Source organism: Rhinatrema bivittatum, chromosome 9 (assembly GCF_901001135.1).
Source record: "Rhinatrema bivittatum chromosome 9, aRhiBiv1.1, whole genome shotgun sequence".
Classification (NCBI taxonomy): Eukaryota; Metazoa; Chordata; class Amphibia; order Gymnophiona; family Rhinatrematidae; genus Rhinatrema; species Rhinatrema bivittatum.
This window is the reverse complement of record NC_042623.1, coordinates 26186808-26210175: the sequence shown is the minus strand read 5'-3', so window position 1 is coordinate 26210175 and position 23368 is coordinate 26186808. Positions and strand designations below refer to the sequence as shown.

At 45.3% G+C, this 23368-nt stretch overlaps 1 protein-coding gene across 3 annotated transcripts in view; it reads left to right on the top strand.

The window, feature by feature from the left end:
* The first annotated feature begins 225 nt into the window (after positions 1–225).
* Positions 226–23368, top strand: part of TSPAN33 (tetraspanin 33) — a 47922-nt gene continuing 24779 nt past the window's right edge. Inside the window, exon 1 of one of the 3 annotated variants that reach the window (XM_029616643.1) lies at positions 226–455. In XM_029616643.1, coding sequence (XP_029472503.1) covers positions 360–455 — 96 coding nt within the window. In that variant the 5' untranslated portion in view covers positions 226–359. The remainder of the gene's footprint in view (positions 456–23368) is intronic. The other 2 variants (XM_029616642.1, XM_029616641.1) reach the window with 2 other exon arrangements.

Sequence of the window (23368 nt, the reverse complement as noted above, 5' to 3'; positions counted from 1 at the left end):
TATCCGAGAAGCTCTCTCATCCCCCACTCTGCCCCTTTAAGAAGCTCCGTGTCCCCCCCTCCCATCGGACAGGTGCTGCTCGGACCGGACTAAAGGTTAAGCGAGAGGGAAAAGAAGGTAGGGCGAAGAGCGAGCGACCAATCAGGAGCAAGGCAGCGGCGGTATTCTCCAATCCCGAGAGGGCGTGGGCGGGCAGACGCGGTGGGGTGGGCGTGGCGGCTCACGGGCTCGGGAGTCTTTGCAGCAGCAGCAGCAGCAGGAGCGGGTGCAGGCGTAGAAGTTCGGGAGCGGCGTTGCGGCCCGGTGCCGGGCTTCCGGGACTTTCCATCCTGCGGGTCTCCCCCCTCTTCACCGGTGCCATGGCCCGGAGATCGCCGGTCGCCGGCTCTGAGGAGTTCTCCTTCGTCAGCCCCGTGGTGAAGTACCTGCTCTTCTTCTTCAACATGCTCTTCTGGGTGAGTGCGGCGGGGCTCGCGTGCCTGCCCGGCGCGCGCATTCCTTGCATGAACATTCCACGGCACGAATTCCTTCCCGGCGCCCCCCCCCCCCCCCGGTTCCGGTCTCTTGGCGTTACCTGGCTCTTTCCACCCTGCTGGCATGGGGGCGTTCCTCCCGGGCTAGGGTTTTTCTGGGGGACGCGCGCACCCAGTGTGTTGGAGCTAGGCAGGATCTGCGGGCTTCTTGTCAGCGGAAGGCAAATTATCTTATTCGAGCTGGCATCCAGTGAAATTCTCTGGAGGATGCGTTTTACTCCTCCTCGCCCTATCGCCACCTACTCCTGCAATCGCCCCCTTTCCCTGTTAGGCCCCCGTCGCCTTCGTCCCCCACAGCTGCTTTCTCTTCCCTTCGGGCAGGATTGACTGTAGCCTTGGTCTCCTGGCTGTCGGGTCCATCCCTCCAGCAGACACCGGTTCCCCGAATCCCTGCATCCCCCTGGTCAGCAGTTGACAGACCCCACTGCTAAGTGTAGTATGTGTATGTATATATATATATATATATATATATATATATATATATATATATATATATGGAAAGTCCCTCTAATGAAATCTGAAACTTCCATGTCGTTCTGGCTTTAAAAAAAAAAAAAAGAAGCAGAGTTCTGATGCCAGAAAGGAAGTGTTTGGAAGTCACTTAGAATCTTCACCTAGCCTGCAATGGGCCATGCCTCTTGCTGTTAGCCCCTGTATATTTTGAACCTGGGATGGTCAGAGATGCTTATATTTGGCTAACTGTGGGTGGTTGTCAGAATAATGCTTAAGAACATGAAAAAAAGCCATGCTAGCTGAGCCCAAGGTCTTGTTCCAGATAATGGCCGGGCTGGGTCACTATTACCCACCAGCTCCCAAAAAGTAGTTGTTTCTTGTTCATGTTTTGTGATAGTAATGACTTTCTCTAATCTACCTTGTCCAAACCTCTCTTAAATCTCACTCTTCTAGTCACTGGCAACAGTACACAGCTTGATTGTGCGCAGGGTGAAAGTACTTTCTGTGACTTGACTTAAATCTTAGTTGTTGGCTTCATTGATTATTTCCTTTGTTTTAGTATTCGAAAGGGTAAATAACCATTCCCTATTTTCCTGTTCTACCCTACTCATGATTGTATAAACTTCTATAACGCCCTTCACGCCTCCTTCTCTCAATCACCTCTTTTCCAAGCTGAAGAGTCCTAATCTGTGTAGCTTCTCATCATAGGGGAGCCATTTTATCCCCTTTTACATTTGTCACCCTTCTCTGTACTTTTTCTAGTTCTGCTGTGTCTTTCTTGAGATGGGGCAAACAGAAACTGCACATGCAGACCGATACAGTACAGTGTGCTCCGGCAGAGCGCACTGTTAACCCACGATTGGACGCGTGTTTTCGACGCACTAGCTTTACCCCTTATTCAGTAAGGGGTAATAGCGTGTCAAAAATGCGCGACCAACTCCCCCGAGCCAAATAGCGCCCGCAACATGCAAATGCATGTTGATGACCCTATTAGGTATTTGTGCGATACAGTAAGTAAAATGTGCGGCCAAGCTGCACATTTTACTTTAAGAAATGAGTGCCTACCCAAAGGTAGGTGTTAATTTCTGCCAGCGCTGGGGAAGTGCACAGAAAAGCTGTAAAACTGCTTTTCTGTACACCCTCCGACTTAATATCACGGTGATATTAAGTCGGAGGCCCCAAAACTTAAAGTAAAAAATTAAAAAAAATTTTTTTAAATGGGCTCGCGGGTTGAAAACCAGATGCTCAATTTTGCCGGCATCCAGTTTCCGAACCCGTGGCTGTCAGCGGGCTCAAGAACTGATACCAGCAAAATTGAGCATCCGCTGACAGCTGCCGCTCCTGTCCAAAAAGGCGCCAGGGACGCGCTAGTGCCCCTAGCGCCTCTTTTTGCCGTGGACCCTAATTTAAATACATTAATTTACTGTATCGCACGCACAGGAGAGTGGGTGCTCGCCCACTCTCCCGCAATTTTTACTGTATCGGCCCGATAGTGTCGCTGCACCAGGGCTCAATGCAGAGGCAGTTTGATATGTTTTATTTTCCATTAATTTTTGGATCATTCTTGATGTTCTGTTTGCTTTTTTTTGATCACTGCTGCACACTGAGCTGAGGATTTCAACCTGTCCACAAGGACTGCAAGGTCCTCTTTCTTGGGTGGCAACTCCTAATACAAAACCCAGTATTGGGTGCCTGTAGTTGGGATTATTTTTCCCTGTGTGCATCACTTGGCACTTTTCCACATTAAATTTAATCCGCCATTCAGCCTCCCGAGGTCCTTCTGCAGTTCCTTACAATCCACTGCTGTCTTAACAACTTTGAATCATTTTGCGTCATCTGGAAATTTGATCACCAGATTCATTTGTTGTTCCCTTTTACAGATCATTTATGAATGCTTAGTTGCATGGCTAAGAAACAGTAGGAGAGAGCATGTCCGTGCAGGCTACAGGGAAGTATTTCCCCAGATTATTTTTGTTGAATGATATATTTGACAGTGTGGAAAAAATACAGACCTTGTTGCTTTGTTCCCTTAATCCTGTGTAGCCTGCTCTGTGCTGCTTAAATGCAGTACAGAAAAGTTATAACTGAGCAGTCGCATCAGTGCCCTGGAAGGTCTTTGCAGATGAAATACTTGGTCTCTTGGCTCTGAAATCACACCACAACACTCATTGGGGGGGGAAAAAATGTACAAGCTGTAAAATGGATAAACTCCAAATACAACAGGACATATCTATATTTTGACTAAAAAGAAAAAGCAGAGGAATTGACACTAAAATGTCATATGAAATTCTTATTCCTTTAACAAGGCTTCTGATTAAAGCTTCTCCCACATTGCAGTCCATATATATTTGTGCTGAGGTTGATTTCCATGTCTCGTTAAAGGAAATCACAGCAATGACTGGTGAGTACAGAGGTTTTACATTCTTCTCCTGAAATGTGGGGGCAACCTGCACGGAGCGGCAGTTACTACCTTGGGAAGCTTGCTGGGCAGACTAGATGGACCATTTTGGCCTTTTTCTGCCGTCATTATTACACTACTGTGTATAGTGGGGACTGCAGACTGAGAGAGGATCCAGGTAGGCTGTGTGATGCGAGTGGTAGCACAGTTGCCTTCTAGTGAGCGTCCGTGCCTCCTTTGCACTACTGGCTTCCTCTGGCTCCTTTTGGGCTTCTGTATCGAATGGAACCGGCCTGTAGTAGGATACATTGACTCACACCTGCCTGGGCTCCTTCTCCCTCACCCTGTATAGACCAGTGATTATAGCAGCAGAGACAGGTGGCAGCTCTTAGTAAACCTGGTGTGTGGGCACCCTAGGCTTGATCAGGAAGTGTCTGGTGTAGAATGGTCGAGGCTCCCTCAGAGCTCGGTCTTAATCTGAGTCCTGAATGCATACTTGGACCATGTTAACTACCCCTTTCTAATGGCAGGAGGGGAAAAAGCATAGCTGAAACAAGGCTGCGTCTCTTGGCCTGATCTGTAGTGCTGCGGCTGAGGAAAAAAAATGTCTGCCTCTGCTTATCAGGACCAGTGCTTCAGCTGGAGGAGAGAGAAGGGATCAGACGGTGGCCCTCATTCCTTAACTTATTTATCCCCTTCAGTATCTGCTGGGAATTACTGCCTCTAACCTTTATGGGGTGGTCTGTACGCATCTAAATGACTGAAATGGCAAACGGAGCTGTAAGACTTGGTGCTCACGTGTGGCTCTCTGGGCCTCTACAGTTGTCTCTCTTTTTTTATATAATACAGGCATTTTAGGTGGTCTCAGAATTCAGCAGAAATGCTAGTGACAGACTGAGCACCGCTGCCACAGAAACTAGAAAACCAGAGAGTGAGAACAGCAGTGAAAGTATCCGGAACAGTTCAGTGGGAAGTGTGCCTGAATGTTGGGGGAGGGGAGCCTCTAGTTCATGTTGGGTGTTTTTTTTGGTGGTTTTTTTTTTTTTGCTTCTCCTGCACCAGAAGGGCTCCTGGGGAAGCTGCAGGAGCCTCACTAACACCCACTCTTCTCATGGAGTCTGTTATCCATTGCCTCATTTCCCCTGCCCTTGTCACAAAGCCTGTCCTTACATTTGTGCTCGTTTTGACTTTGGCTGTAAAGTAACGTTCCGCTTCATTTCACATCCACCGAGATCTCGCACCCTCTGGCTTCAGAACGGTCATTAGATGACTTGACTTTGAGGGTCCCTCTGGATGTCATTCCATTCCGTGGCGGTGCACAGACTTTATGGATTATTTGCCAGGGTTTTGGCCATTTGAAGAATAGGGAAAGGGGAGCCTACAGGGTAAGGGTTGAAATATCCTTAATTCCTCTAAAGGCTGTTTGGGTGAACCTGAGGAGTTCTGGCTCTGATGCCAGCCTGACCATCCTTCTGAGGGAGGCGGGTTATGGCTGGCTAATCCATGTGTTTATTAGTATGTAAAGTACTTGTGCTAGAGGTGCGTTATTAGTGTAATACTAGTAAAATGCCATATACATTGTGATCAGTAGGCTGGATATTGCCTTTATGATTCACACTAGCAAAGAAGATGCTGTATAATCTATTAGATGATGATGATGTGGGTAAGACAATCCTGCTGCAATCTGAGAAACAAATCGTCATGCAAAAAGTCCATGTCTGCTCTGTTTATTAGTTAACGTCACTTGTTCTCTGCAGTAGTTCTGCACAATGGAAATGGCATCTGAAGCCCAAGATGTATTCTATTGACAAACAGAAGATCAGTTGTCAGCTTTGTATTCTCTTCATTCTGCAGTAAGCAAGACTGATGAACGTGTGTGTGTGTGTGTGTATATATATAATAAAATCACTGTGCATGGCTTTCCTAGGAAAGTTGTCATCCCTTATGCTGCATTCAAAAAATAAATGCTAAGGGATTGGGGGCAGCTTCTGCCCTCTTTAGGCTTGGCATAGCTGTCTGGGCCTGTACTGTGACCATGCTATCCAACTGGCTCCTGATGGTGACCCAGCACCCGGCATGATTTTAGAGGACACACTCATGCATGCCCTATCTCTCCTGAAGTAGGATTGCAGGGATAATGTTTTCTGGATTGGTCCAAGATGCACGGTCGTGCGGATTCATGGTAGCGGTGGCCAAGAAGAGCGTGTGCTCCCTTCCTTCAGCAGTGACTCCTGGGTATTAAAGAAAGTAATCAGCTAGCATGATGGGCAGTGAGCAGGGCAGCCTGGGAAAAAACTATCAGACTCCCAGTACTGGGAGGAAACAGAACCCCTCTGGAGGAGGCGGTCCTAGGGTGTGGAGGAGAGGGAGCCCTGTTGACTGGAAGATGGCTGGGAAGCAAGAGTGTCTGCTCCTGCATTGGTTCCTGCTGTCTCTGATCTGGGCCGTGCCCAGGCTAGACACTGAAAGCTTTTCTGAACCACGAGCAGTGCCCAGATGGAGGGGCATTCTCAGCACTGTGTAGGCGGGGCTACTGGCAAAAGCCCTTCATCTGAAGGGTCTGAGTGAGATGGACAGACAAGGTGGACCCCATGCACCTTATTCGTCTCATTCCGTGTTTATCCTGAGAGCCACTGCCTTTGCCAACAACTGAATATTCTGCCTCCCTTTCACCAGACCTTGTAGCTGTTTTTTCCCAGTTGTGTGGCAGGTTTGTAAATGAGGTCTATCAAACTTAGTTCGCACGTGGCTGGATTTGAATGCAGATCCCTGCACTGGAGGTTTATAGTATGCTCCAGTATCCAGTCCCTTCTGATCCGGGGTGGGGGTGGGGGTGGTGTGCTGGATCCCTGCTGACCCGAGTGCCCCTAGGGGGAGGTAGGCTGCCACTTCTGCTGGCTTGCACCAGGGATGGGGTTAGTCTCTGCTCTGAACCTTGGGCGTGAAGCTAAACAGGAGCTCCTATGTCCGAGAGAGTATGTGAATTGGGAAAAAAATGGGAGGGGTGGGGGGAAGAATCCGTTGTAAACAGGTTTTTGGAGGTATAAATAAATCCCTTCCTTTTTGCACAAGAAGCTGTTCTGGGATTTTCCAGAGGAAGACAAAGGTTTATTTGTGTGCTGAGAGATTTCATAGTAAGCAACAAAACCAAGGGATCTCCTGGGAAAGCAAAATAAACAAGTTATAGAGCATTTCTGTAGGCTGCCTTCCCCCCCCTCATGGGGAGGGATCCTCCTGTGTACAGCCCTGGGGGGGGAGATCTCTTGTATACAGCCCCTTGTTACAAAGCGGATGGAATCCTCCTGCATGCAGTGCACCCCCCCCCCCCATATAGACTCATTCTGGGGTGGGGAGAGGAATCCTCCTGCATAGCGTCCCCCCACCATTATGGGGGAGGGAGGAATCTTGTATGCTGAGCCCTGCTGGTGGGTGGATGAGGAAGCTTCCTGCACACTGCCCTCCCCTGCCACAGGGGTAATGGGGGTGTGTGTGTGTGTGTGAGTGAGAGGCAGTGAACTTCCTGCGTGCTGGTCCTCTGCTGCCGGGTGGGCAGTCATAGGGAGGGAACCTCCTGTGTACTCCCCGAGGGTCGGTCCCTGAGAGGACCCGCACTTCATAGCGTGCAGAATCCGCCTCTTGAGGTTCAGGTGTCGGGCACAGTCCTGAGAGGCTGTGGGAAAGCAGAGCCCCGTCCGGTGCATGTGCTGGGTACGGCGCGCAGGACAGGGGAGAAGGATGTCTGGCTACAGTGGGAGAACGGTGAACTGCCCTTGATGTGATCAGGGTGTGGAATCTCTTGCTCTTTAGGGATGTAGGGAGTTTGGCTCTTAAAAGTTACTAAAACCTGTCTGATCTTTCGATTTCTGCAGATTTCTATAGAGATGCACGTCGGTACAAAACAACTGCTAGGACAGCGTTCTTAAAAAAAATAGTTTATATTTTGTAACTATATTTTTATTAAAATTTTTCAAAATTACAAACACTTAAGAGGAGAAGGCAATCTAGAATAAACGGTCATTAACAATGATAAAACTTAGCCCTACTATTGTCCGTAGGTAGTGAGGGGCAATAAGCAGAGTATAAACAAAAAAAACCATGGTTGGTATGCTCACAACCATGACCAAGAATATACACATTACCCTAAATAAGGTAGAAAACATAACATTAATAGCTACAGACTGTAAAATAAATTACCCTCTCCCCCTTGGCCTAGGAAAGATTAGCTCATGGGTCAGGCTTTCTAAGGACATACTAGGGTAAGATGTTAGATTTATAATATGTAAGAGCTTGTAAAAAAAATTCTAGAATTATCTCTGCCTCTTGGGCTAGGTTGAAAGAGTGGGAAATTTCATTTAATAAAATTTATTAATCGCTTAACACAAAAGGCCTAGGCGATATACATAAATACATACATAAAACTAAATCAATAGAATCACAAAGTTTCAAAGAAACTAAATATCAAAAAACAAATAAAATAAACTTGTTGGTAACACATTATATCAATAAAAATGAACATCATAATGAAACTGAGGAAAAAAGGAACAAAAAAAACCAAAACTGAAACATCTATCATAATATCGGGCATCTTCACTTCACTGCATTACATATTAAATGCACGGGCAAGCAGAAATTCTTTATAAGATGTTTTAAATTTCTTGACATCTTCCAGAGATCTTAAATCCAAAGGAATAAGATTCCATTGAGAGGGTGCCGCAATCGAGAAAGAGGTCTCCCTGGTGGTAAATAAATGAGCCTGACGAATAGAAGGAACTTCAAGAAAATTCAACTGTGACTATGTCAAACATCTAGCTGGTTTCTGAAATAAATGTAGGTTTGATTTATGTGGGCTTCTATGTTTGGCTATAGTAGTGGGTGCTGAGGTTGGTGCAATATATTTGAGGAGTTTACCCCATGTATTTAACCATTTGGTTAAACTTTTATGTGAGTCTTCTTTACCTGAGAGGTACTCGGTTGTCAGGAGCTTTCCCATCTGCTGAAATCGTTGTGATTATGTTGGGCATTAGGGCCTATCCAGTTCAACGGTATACTTTTTTTTTCCCTATTAGTCCTGCTTTTTTCAAGAAGAGGTCAGAGGCTACTGCATTATTAGTATATTGCGAAGGGATAATGCCAAACAACCAGAGGAGCGGGTCAAGAGGTAGTGAAGCCTGAAGTATCTCATTACAGCTCTGTCTAACTTGGGACCAGAAAGAGAGAATTATAGGACAGGACCAGAAAACATGGAGCTAGTCTCCTACTTCAGTGGTACGTTTAAAACAAGTGGGAGAATTAGTTAGCTTGGCTAGGAAAGCTCCAGTTGGATGTTGATAGAGAAACCAGACTCAAATATTTATGGTTTTTCTAAGTTATGTTCCCTGTGGGTGCAGGAAAGGTTGGTGAAACAGCTCGTAAAAGCAGATAGGGACAAACCTGGAAGCGATAAGCAGACATTCTTTAAACAGAGTTGTGCTTAATTAAAAAAAAAAAAAAAAAAAAGGCTATGGAAGGGCCTTCCCACTGTTGAAAAATAAATCCTTAAAGATTGAAAAGGAAGAGTTTTGAAAGTACCGGAAAGTTTCTAGAGATCTGATAGTGTCTTATCTGTAGGTATGCAAAAAAAACTCTGAGGGAGGGTAAATTGTTCTTGCAATTCTTGAAAAGACAAAGTGGTTCCATTTTGAAAGGATTGCAATTGAAAAATAAAGACAAGTCCTCGTTCTCTGCATCCCGGGGTAGAATAGTGAATTATCGGTTATTGTCAGGGGCCTGGTAATTGAAGGATGGCGCAGAGAGATGTCCAGGCTTTACGACATGAATATGCCAACATCTGCGAGAGTAGTGCAGAGTCGATTCTGTTTCTGTCTATTTGCAAAAGAAAGTTCAATGAGGGGATCTCATACCAACTTAAGTGAAGCCGGGGGGTATAGTCTGGTGACTCCAGTATCCAATCTTGTAGATATGTAAGCATGGCTGCTAAATTGTAAAGTTTTAAACTGGGACATCCAAAACCCCCCCATGCCACCCTGGTATGCTTAGGGTTTGAAGTGATAGCCTGGCCTTTTTTCCATTCCAGAAAAATGACTGTGTAGTTTCTCAAATCCCTTATGATCCTCTTTCTTAATCCAAAATGGAAGCATCTGAAGAGTGTAGAGCCAGCGGGGTAATACTTTGATAAGGTGAACTTTTCCTAGCAGGGAACGTGGCAGAAATTGTCATTTAGAGAGACTGGGCTGTTATAGATAGAAGTGGGCGAATGTTAGCACTATATACTGAGTTAGCATTACAGGGAATTTTTTATATCTAGGTATTTAATTTCTTGGGACACCCATTTTAATGGGAATTGGCCTGGCCAGCTGCCTTTCAGGATTCCAGTGACGTCTAGCGCTTCTGATGTGTCTTGATCCAGAGACCTGCAAAACAACCATATGCATGTTAGAGGTTTAATAACTGATCTAGAGAGCATGTCAGGTTGGTGAGAGATTTATTTATTTATTTAACATTTTTCTATACCGACCTTCAAGGTTGAATACCATATCAGGTCGGTTTACATCGAACAGGGGTAGATCAGTATAATGTAACATAAGGAACAACTTTTTTTATAATTAGCGGAGACAAAAGCAGAGAAGCAAAAGTTACTTAATAACAAGGACCTTTAACTTGGAAGCTGGTTCAGCTGGAAAAAGAGAAGCCTTAAGAGGGTATTAAATTAAATACATTGTGAAATGTCCGAGCCTGGTCTAGAGCTAGTTAGCTTATTAGGGTAGCAAACTAGTAAATGAGGTGAGTATTGGAGGGGTGAATTTCGAAATTCATATTCATAAGCTGAGTAGTTATCTAAATATTAAAATAAAATAAAGTAAATATTAAAATATCGGCAAAGGCCGCACTTTTGAATGTGTGGGAACCTTTATGAAAACCAGAGATAGTTAGATTACCTTCTATTTTCCTTAGAGGGTCAATCACTAAAATAGTCAGGGAGAAAGTGGGCATCCCTGCCTCACTCCTCCTCTTCGTATTTGAACATTATCAGATTTGTGGCCATTAGCAATGATTATAGATACTGGGTTATGTTACAGTAACAAAATATAGGATACCAGGGTTCCCTGAAAACTGAATCTATTAAGCACCGAAAAGAGGTAGGGCCATGAAACCCTATTGAACACTTTTTTCAGAATTGAATCCTATGGCTAAAGCAGGAGTATTATATTGACAAAGTGATAGCGGACAGTAATTTGATATGGGTGCTAGCTGCTCTCCCTTTCACAAAACCAACTTGATGTTTGGAAATGAGCCGAGGCAACACTGCTCCTATTCTGTCTGCTAATTTTTTTGCCAGAATTTTTAGGTTGCAGTTGAGAAGTGAAATCGGTCTGTAGGAAGCAGTGAGTTGAGGGGTCCTTCCCTAGTTTGGGGAGGACAATAACATGAGCGGCATTGAAATCCCGAGGAAAAGATTTGGTTCTCGAGGTTTCTGCATAGAAAGATGCTAATGACTCGGCCACTCAGGATTTTAGCAGTTTATAGAAATCATAAGCGAAGCCATCTGGGCCCGGGGCTTTTCTGTACTTGCTGTTTAGTGATGACCCGAATGATTTCACTGCTTTGTATAGGCTTGTTTAAGAAGGAGAGCTGGGGTTTGGATAATTGCAGTAAGGCCATGTTCTGAAAAGTCTGCTTCTTCAGAGGAGCCACCTGAGGTGTCGTGGTGTAAAGGGTGTCATTGAAATTTCTGAATAAGTCACACACCTACTTTTTTGGTAACCCTCTGGCCGTTCTCATATGAGTAATGAGTGCTTTTTGATGGTGGGAGTGTACTAGATTAGCCCAGTGTTTCCTCGCTTTGTTGCCAAAGTGGGAGAAGTTGAGCTCTGAGGCCTGCATGGCCTTATAGGCTCTTTGATGTAAGTAGACGTTCAGTTCTAGCAATATGTTAAAATAAATTTTACCGTTCTCCTTGGTAGGCTTGGTGGCCTTAGTTCCTTTAGCCAGTTTAAGTCTTCCAAATCTATAATGGCTTTGTTTATTTTTTTAATTACGGCTAGTGACGAATGCAATGATGTCCCCTCAGCGTGCCGCGTTCCCTGCCTTACAGAAGAGGGTAGGAGAATCAATGTTGTGCATTAAAAGTAGCATAATTTTTCCCATCTCTCCTGAAGGTAGGCTTGAAAGTCTAAAACCTAAAAAAAAAAAAAAAAGGAAAGAGGGAAACTTCCAAATTATATTCTCGCGAGTTCCCTTTCCCCAGCTTAACATCTACCCAAATTGAGTGAGTGGTCTGAGCTTGCGTGAGGGCCAATTTCAGCTTTAGTGACTGATGGGAAGGCGGCACGGTTAATAAGTAGTCTAGACTATCCGGGAAAGGGTTATGTGAGTGCAGGGAATGTGTAAAATGTTTTTCCTCGTGGGGTGCAGTGCACCCCAGGGTCAAGGAGACTGTATTCTTAACACAGAAAGGCCACTCTTTTTTTTTTTTTTTTCCCCCTCTTGCTTCTGATGTAATAATGGCCCGAGGGGACTTTTTATCTAGGGATGGGTCAAGGATATTATTGAAGTCACCAGCCACAAACACTAAACCTCTAGTATGTAGTACTAATTAGTTAAAAAGGTATGAGAATAGGTGTCTGGAGCACAAAGAATACAGAGAGAAATTAGCTTTCCCCTGAGAGAATCAGTAATTAGCACAAATCGACCATCAGTGTCTCCATACGTTGTGTAGCTGAAACTGAGGAGTTCTGTGAATAAGAATAGCTACCCCTCCTTTTTTTACCCTTTGCTTCAGAATGACAGGCCCCAACCCAGTCCCGCTGTAGCTTTTTAGATTCAGTATCAGATAAGTGGGTTTCTTGAATGCAAGCTATAAGAGCTTTAGACCGCTTTAGGTGTTATAAGACTTTCTTTTTACTGGTGAGCCCAAGCCATTAACGTTCCAGGAGGAAATTTGAATAATGTCACTCTGCATACGCGTTGGGTGCAGAGCACACAAGGAAATGAAGAATAAGGTGTAATCCTCAGAGGGGCCCCCAGGCAGCCCCCCCTCACACACTGGAAAAGGATAAGAAAGAAGAAAACATCTATAGCATATTTGTGTATTGCCCATCCCGATGAAATACTGAATAAATCCAGTAGTCCAATATCAAAAAGCCAGTTGTCAACATCTGGTAGTGGTGAAATAAAAATAGAGGGCATTACCACCATATAAAATATAATTTGCCCGACTGAAATCCCTTGTCCCTTCCCTTCTAACCCAAGACCATCCCCATTCTCTTTGGGGCATGAGGAGTATAAACAATGTGGCTGGGTGCCCCACCCCCACAATGAAAGATCAAGAGAGCGTCATGTATGATTGTCCAGGAATTAGTTTAATAAGGTCAGGGGGACTCGCTGGAAGCCTTAAGCACCTCGGGGAAAGCTTGTCCACGCCGCCCCCACCAGCAACCCGGCCGCTGGGAGCAGGCGAAGAGTCATGAGAGAAGACTGCAGACTCTGCCCAGGTCAGAAACGGTCAGATTGTGCAGAGCCGGAAAGACTTGGTTACCAGGTTGGATCGGATCCAGTGGCTTCACCCTCGAGCCCTTGAGCTTTCTTGCTCTGTGGCCCCAAGCGGCGGGGACTCGCCATCTGCCGGGGCGGAGCCGGGATATGAGTAATGGAGCCACCAAAGAGGCCTAGCGGACGAGCGAGCACCGCACTGTAAAAGAGGAGGCATTTCATATGACAAAGAACTGCCGTCCAGGTTTCAAAGGCACGATGCAGGTTTGGGGACTCCAAAACGGCCGAGGACTTACTGAAGCCAAGGATCCTCTCCTCTGGCCGTCAGCATGCTGCAGGCCCCGTAGAGGTGGAGTCTTGCCTTGTACAGGTGTGAGGCGTGTAGCGCTGGGTAGGGAGAGCCGTTACCCCGCATGGGGGTTTTTTTTTTCCACCTGGCCCTGCCTCTATTGTCAGGTCGCCCAAATCAGATGAACCAAGGAGCAAAAGAAAATTCTGCCGGCGGAGTGAATATTTCACGGTAGTTGCTGTAATTAGGAACAAAACTCTGAAAGGGGGCGGCTTTATAGGGCGTAGAGCAAAGTTCCGGGGAATGGCGTAGTCAAGCTTCTGTCCCTCCGGAACCAAATCAGAGAGTTGAATCTGTCCATTATTCCAGATTTTGAGTTTAGCTGGGAATAATAAAGCTAATTTTGATTTGGCGCTTTATCAGCTGATCGCAGATAGGGGGGGGAAAAACTTCTACGCTGGGCAGTGACTCGGGTGGCGTAGTCTTGAAAAATGTGCACCTTCTGTGCATTGTAGGTAAGATCAGGAACTTTTTGATATGCCTGTAGAATGGCCTGTTTATGAGCAAAATTATCTTGGTGCTCACGATCTGTGGGCCCAGCCGATGTGCTCTTTCTACAGAGGGTTGAATGCAGCTCAGGGAGGCTTAAGCTATCTGGCAGCCATGATTCTAAGAGCATAGGTTTCGATCTTCAATAGTTTCGGGAAGCCCCATAAGTCATGTTCGAGCGACGAGACCTGTTCTCTAGGTCATCAAGCTTTTCGGTATGCTAGGTCAAAGAGCGCTCTATGGCCGCCATTTTTATAGCACAGGCAGTCGCGTCAACTTCAAGGACAGAGACCCATCCCTCGGTGTTTTTTTTTTTTTTGTTCTGTTTATGGATTTAATTCAGTAAGTGCCTCTTTAACTTCTTGTAGCTGTCACTAAACCTGGAAGCTTGTCATCTAGAGCTGTGATCACAACAACATTGATCTCAGCCAGTGCAGTTTCATTGATGTTGGATGTATCCCTTGAGACCTGCAAGGCTGCCATCTTTGCCTTGGTGCTGCGGGGATTTTTCCTTTATCTTTTTTTGTTCCTGGAGAAGTTCTTTGCATGTAGGGCACAATAGACATGTGCCCTGCTGGCTCCGTACATTTGTACTGTGAAAACTTTTTTTTTTTTTTTTTTTTTTGGAAGCAGATTAATAAGGATTTGGGAGTAGGGCACCCGGAGCTTTCTGAGGGACGTCCTCTTTAACTTATCACATCACGTGACCCCCCTCCCCTTGAATTTTTTATTTCTTTAGTTCAATGCAGGATAAATCTTTTTTTAAAACTTAAGAACATTTTAAAGAGAAAACTGATTTAATTTCAAACTCTAACCTTAGAAAGCAAAAATACCCAGAATGTAATTCTTTGAAGAGTCACAAAAGGTGGAATACGAACAATTTGCATGCATAAATCTGCAGACAGGGAAAGGGAAGAGTGGAGCTGGGGGGGGAGGTGCCGGGCTGCAGCTTCTCCATGGCGATCCGAATTCGGAGGCTTGGGGAGGTGTCGCCCTCTCCTCCTGGGACTGCAGACTGCCCACCAGGAAAGGAGATCTGCCATGGAGATATGGCTGCCAGAGCGCTGTGTGGGAAGCTGGAGAGAGAGGGGGATCTGGTTTTAGGAGGAGAAACAAGGTGGGCAGATGGAGGAAATAGCAAGGGAGAGGCTCAAAGCCTGTCTGCATACAAAACTCAATTTGGGGTGAGTTTTAAGAGTTGCTCACGTTAAAGGCCCATTTATAAGAGTTCGTGGGCAGAGCGCAAGCAACTTATTTTAACACCGGGAAATCGCTTGCATGTGAGCGCGAACAACGGAAACACGCATAATCGCTTGCATGTGTGCGTGAACAACGGAAACGCGCATAAAAAGAGCCCCTCAGAATGCCACTGACCTGCCCAACACTTACGTACTTAAATCCTGATTTTAAAACCAGCAAACAGTGCATGTCAGGCTGTTAGCTGTGTATATTAACGTCTGCTCCTTTTCATGTGTAAGTTGGAATAAAAGTCTTCATAGCCAAAAACTTCCTGGGTGAGGAGTCTGGATGACCTAAAGAGATAGGGCAAGCTGGTAACTTCTTCACCTGCACCTGTTATAAAATTTGCTCCCTTATGCATTTAAAAGTCACCAAGTCCTAAGGAAAGATACAAGAATAACGTTTCCTCACGTATCTGCTTAAAATTAGGCGCGCACGTGCACGCTCCGGGCATATTTTATATTGTAAATGTACACTTGCAAGGGTGATTTCAAATTCCAGCGTGTGTGGGAGTGTACGAGCTTGTTCTAAAGCTACCGTCCCTATGCGCAGAAAGCATGCTTTGTGCGCATGACACAACTTATTCAGGCAAAGCAAGTTTTCCGGACATAGATCCCCAGTCCATTCCTGGCACCGGAACTCCAGCTTCTGCCCATAAACTTAACCCTAGCCCCGGAAACTTTACGCCGCTTCTGACTAGGAATTAAGTTTTTCTAGCACACCTTTCTGCATCAGCTTAACACGGGCTAATGAAGGCGTTAGGGGCAGGCGCAGAAAATGGGCGCTCAGTGTTGAGCACCCGTCTGCCTAACGCACGCCCGGCCAACTCTTCTGGGCGCGTGATACGGTATTTAAATGAGGGGGTCGCACCATAAAGGAGACTGTAGGGGGGAAAAATGTGCGTCCTTAGCAACTCCTCGGCATTGGCCCCCAGGAGAGGTGGCTGTCGAGCGGGTTGGGAAAACGGCCGCTCAATCTACAAGCATCAGTTTTCTCCCACTACTGGCATAGACGCGCACAAAATACACAGCCTGGATCGTGTACCTTGTATATATTGGGCATCCAGAATTTTTTTTTTAAACTCAATACTGGTACATACTCTTCTTTTTTTGGTCATTTAGTTTCTTGGATGCTTGGGAAGGTTGGGGGAAAATGATTATACATCAATGTTGCGATATGTTTTGGTTATGCAATTAATAAACATACTTTAGTAAACTAAATACTGGTTTATTTGGTTCCTCCTACTTGGTATTGTGATGATACTATTAGGAGGAATCACAGAAAGCAGGATCGATTATTTATTTATTTAATTTCAATGTGCCCTTGAGCGTGGCAGGACCTCTATGCTAGCCACGGGCTGGCATAAAACTTGCCCTGTTGCAAGGGAGCATTGGTTGAGCAGAACACTTTATTGGATCGCAGGGATTAGCTAATAGCCTCATCTACATGAATTTACATGACGTGCAATCGCGTGTTGAGCCATGCACGGCGGCTAACGCACAGTGTTGCATCGGCCCCTTAGTGTGCCATGGCAGGGCACTGAGCAGCTTGCACACTTCTGGGCACACGCTTTCTGCTTGCAAACAGCCTGGGAGTAAAGCGTGAGGACATTTACAGGTAAAAAAAACCCAAAAAACATGGACTCCACTGAGCACCGCCTTACCACTGCAACCTTCAGGTTTGCCGCACGTGTGGCTGCTTTGTGACTTCCAGCTTGGAGCTGCCCTGCGAAACGGGGTTTAAGAGCTTGCAGCGGTTCTCGCTGCAGAAGTAAAATGGCCTGCGATGATCAGGATGGGTTTTTAGGATGACAAAATGTTGCCCAGTGATGCCAGCTGAAGAACCCCATCCTAAGCTTCGGGTTCAGTGGTCCTTTCGTTGAATAAAGATTGTATCCTGGCTGGCAGGAAAAGCTGGTCACGGTGATGGTACTCCGCAGCGAGGGAGAGTTTGCCAGAGAAAAACCCATGGCTCAGTCTGGCCAGCACAAGCACAGCCAGGGTCTTTTTATCTGAAAGTCAGGCTGATTTACCGGGGAGGGGATGGGCTCAGGGCAGTGCCTCTCTTGTGGTGCTTCCTGTTAATCATGTCAAAGCTCAATTCATCCGGTGTCTTCCCCGCCCCCCCCCCCCCCCCCCCCCCCCCCCAAAGCAATGCATGACAATCCAAGGAGGGAACTGTGGGATTTGAGCTCGCTACATGCCTGGATAAGGCCCCCCCCCCCCCCCCCCCCCCCCCCCCAATGTACGTATTTCTTTGTAAATATTTTTAGACTGCCATCCCAGTCTGAGCGTTCTCCAAAGTGGCTTACAAAGTCGGCACAGGCAGGCAGTTGACAAACTTCTGTTTTGATGCCAAAAAATGAACAATTGCACCCATTAATTCATTTAGAGTGTTTCTTTTGAAGCTTTGTGTTTAAAGAAGAAAAAAACTTAAATCTCACTTTATTCAGTTAAGTAGAAAAGTCTATGAATTCAATAACTCATTTTATTCGGTAGATTCATTATGAACCAAATCCATGATGCGCTGAACTTTAAACCACTGCATTCATTTAAAAATAAAATACAGCGAACCCAATTGACTAAAATTCATTAGTGAATAGTGAACACTTCCACGTGGGTTTTCACACAGTCTTCGGAGTTCTTTGATCAAGAAGACATTTTAGATGTTTTGGCGTTGGCCCTTCACCGCAGAACAAATAGTTATCTTGAGCAAATTTAGTGCTGTATCACTTTTGATTTAATTATTTTGCTTATTTTAAGCTTACACCAAAGCAAAAGCATCCAACCATATCTCTTGTGAGTTTCATGCCCCTTGCCTTGGGTCAGAATGGTGACACCCCCAAAAAAAAAATCTGAATTTGCATTGCCCCTCCAGGTTAAAACGGATGTTATCTTTACATTGATTTGACAATGCACTTTTTGCAGAGCTGGTGTCTCTGCCTTCTGCAAGACTTGCAGCACACAGAGAAGCTCTTCATTGGGGAAAGTGAGTGTGAAGATGAGGGAGAGAAAGCAGACTGAGGTAGCTAGGCCTTAGTGTTGCCAAATTTAGACAGAAAAAAACAAACATCCGTTAAACATAATTTCCTGGGCGACGGATGCTGTGGGCTCGGTCTCTGAGGCTGCAGCACTCAGGAGCAGAGGTGTAAATCTCAGCCCAGTAAATCCAGCTGTACATGCAACGCTGGTAGTAAATCATGCGTCAATAAAAAGTGAACTTGTCAGCAAAACTCTGGCAGACTGTCAGTAAAAAGTGTCTTTTTCATGAGCTGGCATGCCTTGAATTCTTTATCTGCTCCCAGTTTCATATTTGATATATTTTATTGCCCTTTAAAAACAAAACAAAAAAAGCCCTTCTATAAGGTTCCACCTGTGGTCACAAAATATTTGGCCAACGGCTTTTATGATTTTCATGATGCAGCGAGATCATCTGGCAAAAACCCCAAATGCACCGGAGAATGTTTGGCTCTGTCCCGTGAGATTTATTCCTCTCTGCTGTATTTTTAAATGTACCTGCAGAATTTCACAGATCTCTATGTGGGTAGGAGATGCTGCATAATACGAGGCAGGTCCCTCCTGCTGCAAACTGGCATCTCATTAGCACAGGGATTAGGAGCATCTTGGAAGCATGGCTCAAGATGCAGTCATTTACTTTGCGCTTTCAGTGTGCATAGGCAAGACTTGAACGTGTGCAGCTTTAGCTAACATTAAAAAGAATCCTGTTTTCATCAACCAGGTAAAAACCAGAGTAGGGCAGGGCTGCTTAAATCCAACTGGGTGGGTTTTCAGGGTATCCATCCTGCATATGAGAATCTTCAATCTCACAGCCTAGGCGAACCCTGGATTAGGGATAGTTGGGCCTATGATTTAGATGGCATGTGTGACTCCCAGAGAGACTCCTTTTTATGCCTTGATGCTTTTTAGAAGCGCAGAGAATCATACGGTGTGATAGGCTGATGCAATAAGGTGTGCCCAGCTTGTGCACTGGTTTACGTGCAATTGGGTTCACGTTTTGGGTGCACAGGAATAGTGTCAGATGCAGTAAAGACACTAGCACGTCCAAAATGTAACAGAATTTGCATGCATTGGGTGCTATGGAAATGAAGACATTCCTGCATCGGGTGGTAATAGGTAAAGTGCCCCCCAATGTGCATTGTTTTATGCTGGAAAACTAACTCCAGCTCTTGAGGCAGAGTAAAGTTTATTTGCAGTCCAGGGCTTATGACAGAGATAAAAAATTGGACCTCTGTTGCAAAAAATGTGCCCTTTGTAGGGTGGTTTAGAAAGATTAGAATAAGATTTGTCTGGAGTTAGAACAAAAAATTTAAAAAAAAATGGTCAGAGGAAGATTAGGTAAGGGACACCTTTAAAACCGTGGGTGTTTGCTTTCCTTTTGCTAAATAGCACAATTGCAGTTTTCTGTAACGTCATGCAAGCCATGCACTTTTTGCTAGGAATGCTCATTTTAGACATCCGTGCGCCCAATGAAACATGCATTTGAGTGCCAGAAATGCACGTCCTCCCTAGCGAGCCCTTTTTGTACGCCACTCAGATTTGTTTTCATTAGAATATTGCATTGGGTGCACAGGGGATGGGGATGTGGACGTGTCTTGTTGCATTGGCCTGTGAATGCTTAAATGCAAAGGGTAAAATAAAAGGATCCATTTCAGGGCCAGCTGATAGGTGCTGGAGGGGTATATTGTGCATTATGTATGTTTTTATTGTTATCCACTGAGATGTGTAGATCAGCAGAATATAAATTTTATAGATAGATCTTTGAAAGCAGGTCATGTGGCACCTGTACGGCTGGCTTCCTTTGACAGAAGTAAACCTATTGTAGTGATGTTCCTTGGAAGAGGCTGAAAAACGGAGATGAAACTCTCTAATATTTGAAGTCCTGATGGTAGTTTTCTGCCCCTGGTCTTGTTCCATGTCGCATCCTTTCTCCCTTTGTCCGTCCCCGCCCCCCCTCACCTGGCTTTCAGTTGGCACCGTTGCTAGGACTTATCTAAAAGGACAAACGTGCACGGCTATCGCTTCTTAACATACAACGAAGGGAACTGCTTGCCGTAACATTACATGCAGGAGTTCCTGAATCTGCTGGCTCGAGCTTCAGCTTGGCACATTCTCAGCTTTGCAATGTTACAAGCTCCCTCTAGAGGCAAGAGGGAGAGTTGTGGCAGAGTATAGGAGCTGCTAGATTAGTTGGTCTGACCCAGTATGGCATTAGTTACATGCCATACTGGGTCAGACCAAGGGTCCATCAAGCCCAGCATCCTGTTTCCAACAGTGGCCAATCCAGGCCATAAGAACCTGGCAAGTACCCAAAAACTAAGTCTCTTCCACACTACTGTTGCTAGTAATAGCAGTGGTTATTTTCTAAATTTTCAAATTTTCAATTTTCTCATGCATAGTATCTATTAAAGAGGTTGGCTCCTTGCCCCCTCTTCTGTATATAGTATTTATTTTATTTACATTCTGTTCACCCCTTCTTTATTTCTTATTCCAAGTTAAGGCATCCTTGTTATAATGTAACTGTATGCTCCGTACCTCTTGTTGATTGGTTAATTATATTTTTGCTTAGTTCATTGTAAACCGAGTTGATTTGATTTGTATCAAGAAAGTCTGTATATAAAAGCCTTTAATAAATAAATAAATAAAATAAATAGATCAACTTAATAAGAACATAAGAAATTGCCATGCTGGGTCAGACCAAGGGTCCATCAAGCCCAGCATCCTGTTTCCAACAGAGGCCAAACCAGGCCACAAGAACCTGGCAATTACACAAACACCTAGAAGATCCCATGCTACTGATGCAATTAATAGCAGTGACTATTCCCTAAGTAAACTTGATTAATAGCAGTTAATGGACTTCTCTTCCAAGAACTTATCCAAACCTTTTTTGAACCCAACTACACTAACTGCACTAACCACATCCTCTGGCAACAAATTCCAGAGATTTATTGTGCGTTGAGTGAAAAAGAATTTTCTCCGATTAGTCTTAAATGTGCTACTTGCTAACTTCATGGAATGCCCCCTAGTCCTTCTATTATTCGAAAGTGTAAATAACAGAGTCACATCTACTCGTTCAAGACCTCTCATGATCTTAAAGACCTCTATGATATCCCCCCTCAGCCGTCTCTTCTCCAAGCTGAACAGCCCTAACCTCTTCAGCCTTCAGCCTTTCCTCATAGGGGAGCTGTTCCATCCCCTTTATCATTTTGGTTGCCCTTCTCTGTACCTTCTCCATTGCAACTATATCTTTTTTGAGATACGGCGACCAGAATTGTACACAGGTACAGCAGGTAATAGACCTCTCCAAGAATTTATCCAATCCTTTTTTAAATACTGCTATACTAATTGCACTAACCACATCCTCTGGCAACAAATTCCAGAGTTTAATTGTGCGTTGAGTAAAAAAGAACTTTCTCCAATTAGTTTTAAATGTGCTACATGCTAACTTCATGGAGTGCCCCCTAGTCTTTCTATTATCTGAAACAGAAAATAACTTGCATGCAGTCACCCCATGGTGTATGGTAAGCTTTCATGTTAAGATTCGCCAACCTTGGGATAGAGCTGCCACCTCGCCCTTTTCTATCCTGAATCGGACCTTCTTTGGCTCCCCTCTGATGCATGGAGGTCTGGTCAAACTTTTTTTTTTCTTTTGAGGCATACGGACTATAGCAAAACTAGGGCTGGCTCACCCTCTTTGGGTTGACCTGGGTGATGCGGCAGCACTAACAGAATGTCGCTTTGTGCGGAGCTGGTCTGAAAGGCTTTCGGGGGCTCCTGGCATTTTCCAGAGTCTGGCCAGCATAGCTGTGACTTCAGAGGAACTTAGCAGGGAAAGATGACTCGCTGGCCAGTCTCCCGTTCCACGATGAAGAGTTTGTAGGGTTGCTGCCTGCTTAAAAGCTCTTGTGGGCTTGGTGGTTCCCCTGCGTGAGCTGGGATTGCGGATACTGCGGAGGAAGTTGGAGTTGTGGTCATTGCATAAGGGCGACACCTGATGGCCAGACCTAGGGCCGCTGATTGCAAGGCTGTGGACTCTGGCCCAGGACTGTTGCTGCAGTGATCAGACTAGGTATGTAAGGGGGAGAGAGGATTATAGAATAGGCAATCTCCCCCCCCCCCCCCCCACACAACTTCCTGTGGCCAGTTTTTTCAAAATTCAGTAGTAATTGTGGCAGGCTTGCATAATTTTGCATATATTAGAATGTGAAAATTCTTTCTTCATAAAGTCATTTTCTGACACTTGTCCTTTTATTTGGCCCTTTATTAGAGGACAAGGGGTCTTAATGGCTGGTGCTAGGAGAAAGAGGGGATCTGAGTAGAGAAATGAAGGGAACTCAGGCAGGAAGGGTAGAGGGATGGAGAGGGAGATCTGGTACCAGAGATGATGCAGTCACAACACTCCCCTTCCTTTCCCCCTAAAATCAGCTTTCAGTCTCCTCACACATACCCAGCCCTCTGATCACCTAACTCAGGCCCAATTCGATTCATCTCACTGTTGTGCTCCTTGTTCTCTCGCCCTCAGTCACACACTTCACAGCCCCCTCTCACATCCTATCTGATCCCCTCACTCAGTCTCTGCACCTGTCACTCTAGGGGAGGGGTGGGTCAGGGAAGATGGAGCCACGCTCGCACCCTTCCTCCAGAACATCCTTTTTCTCACTCTCATGCCTACACTCCACACACCACCTCTAATCCTGTCACTCACACGTCATTTATTTAAAATATTTCTATGCCGTGCAATACCAAAAGCTGAGGGGCTTGCAGATCAGAAATACATTAGCAGAGCACAAATTAAACCAAGGACAAGATAAAACCTGTAAATCATAACTCCAGCAGGTAACAATCATCTGCAGAAGCTTAACCGAAATAGAAGTGACGTCATTAAAGTCCATAGTCAGTCAGATTGCCTCCTGCAGAGAGTTGCATTCAGTTGGGCCAGCTATTGAAAAGGACCCCTCTCGGGTCTCGGAGAGCTGCACGTCATTCACAGACGGGACCTCCAGGAGTCGTCTCTGGGCTGACTTCAGACCTCTTAATGGAATTTGAGTCCGTAACATGGAATTCATCCGCAGTAGTGCTTCGGGGCCCAGTCACTTAATGAATTGAATTATACAGCTTTATCCTGTGCCCTCGCACTAACAGGCAGCCAGTGTGGCTCTTGTAAAGTCATCAAAATATGGGCTCGGGCGGCAGGCGTCTGTAATTAGAGAGCCTGCAATGCATATGTTAGCAAACCAATGTACAGAGCATTACAATACCTCAGGCTAGGAAGAATCACGCCTGGACTATGAATGGAAATCCATTCTCTAAGTGGCTGCAGCAGGAGTAGTTTATAATATTTTGCCATAAGCACTGCCAAAACTTGAGATGACATTCGGAGGTTACCCAAACTTTTTTTTGA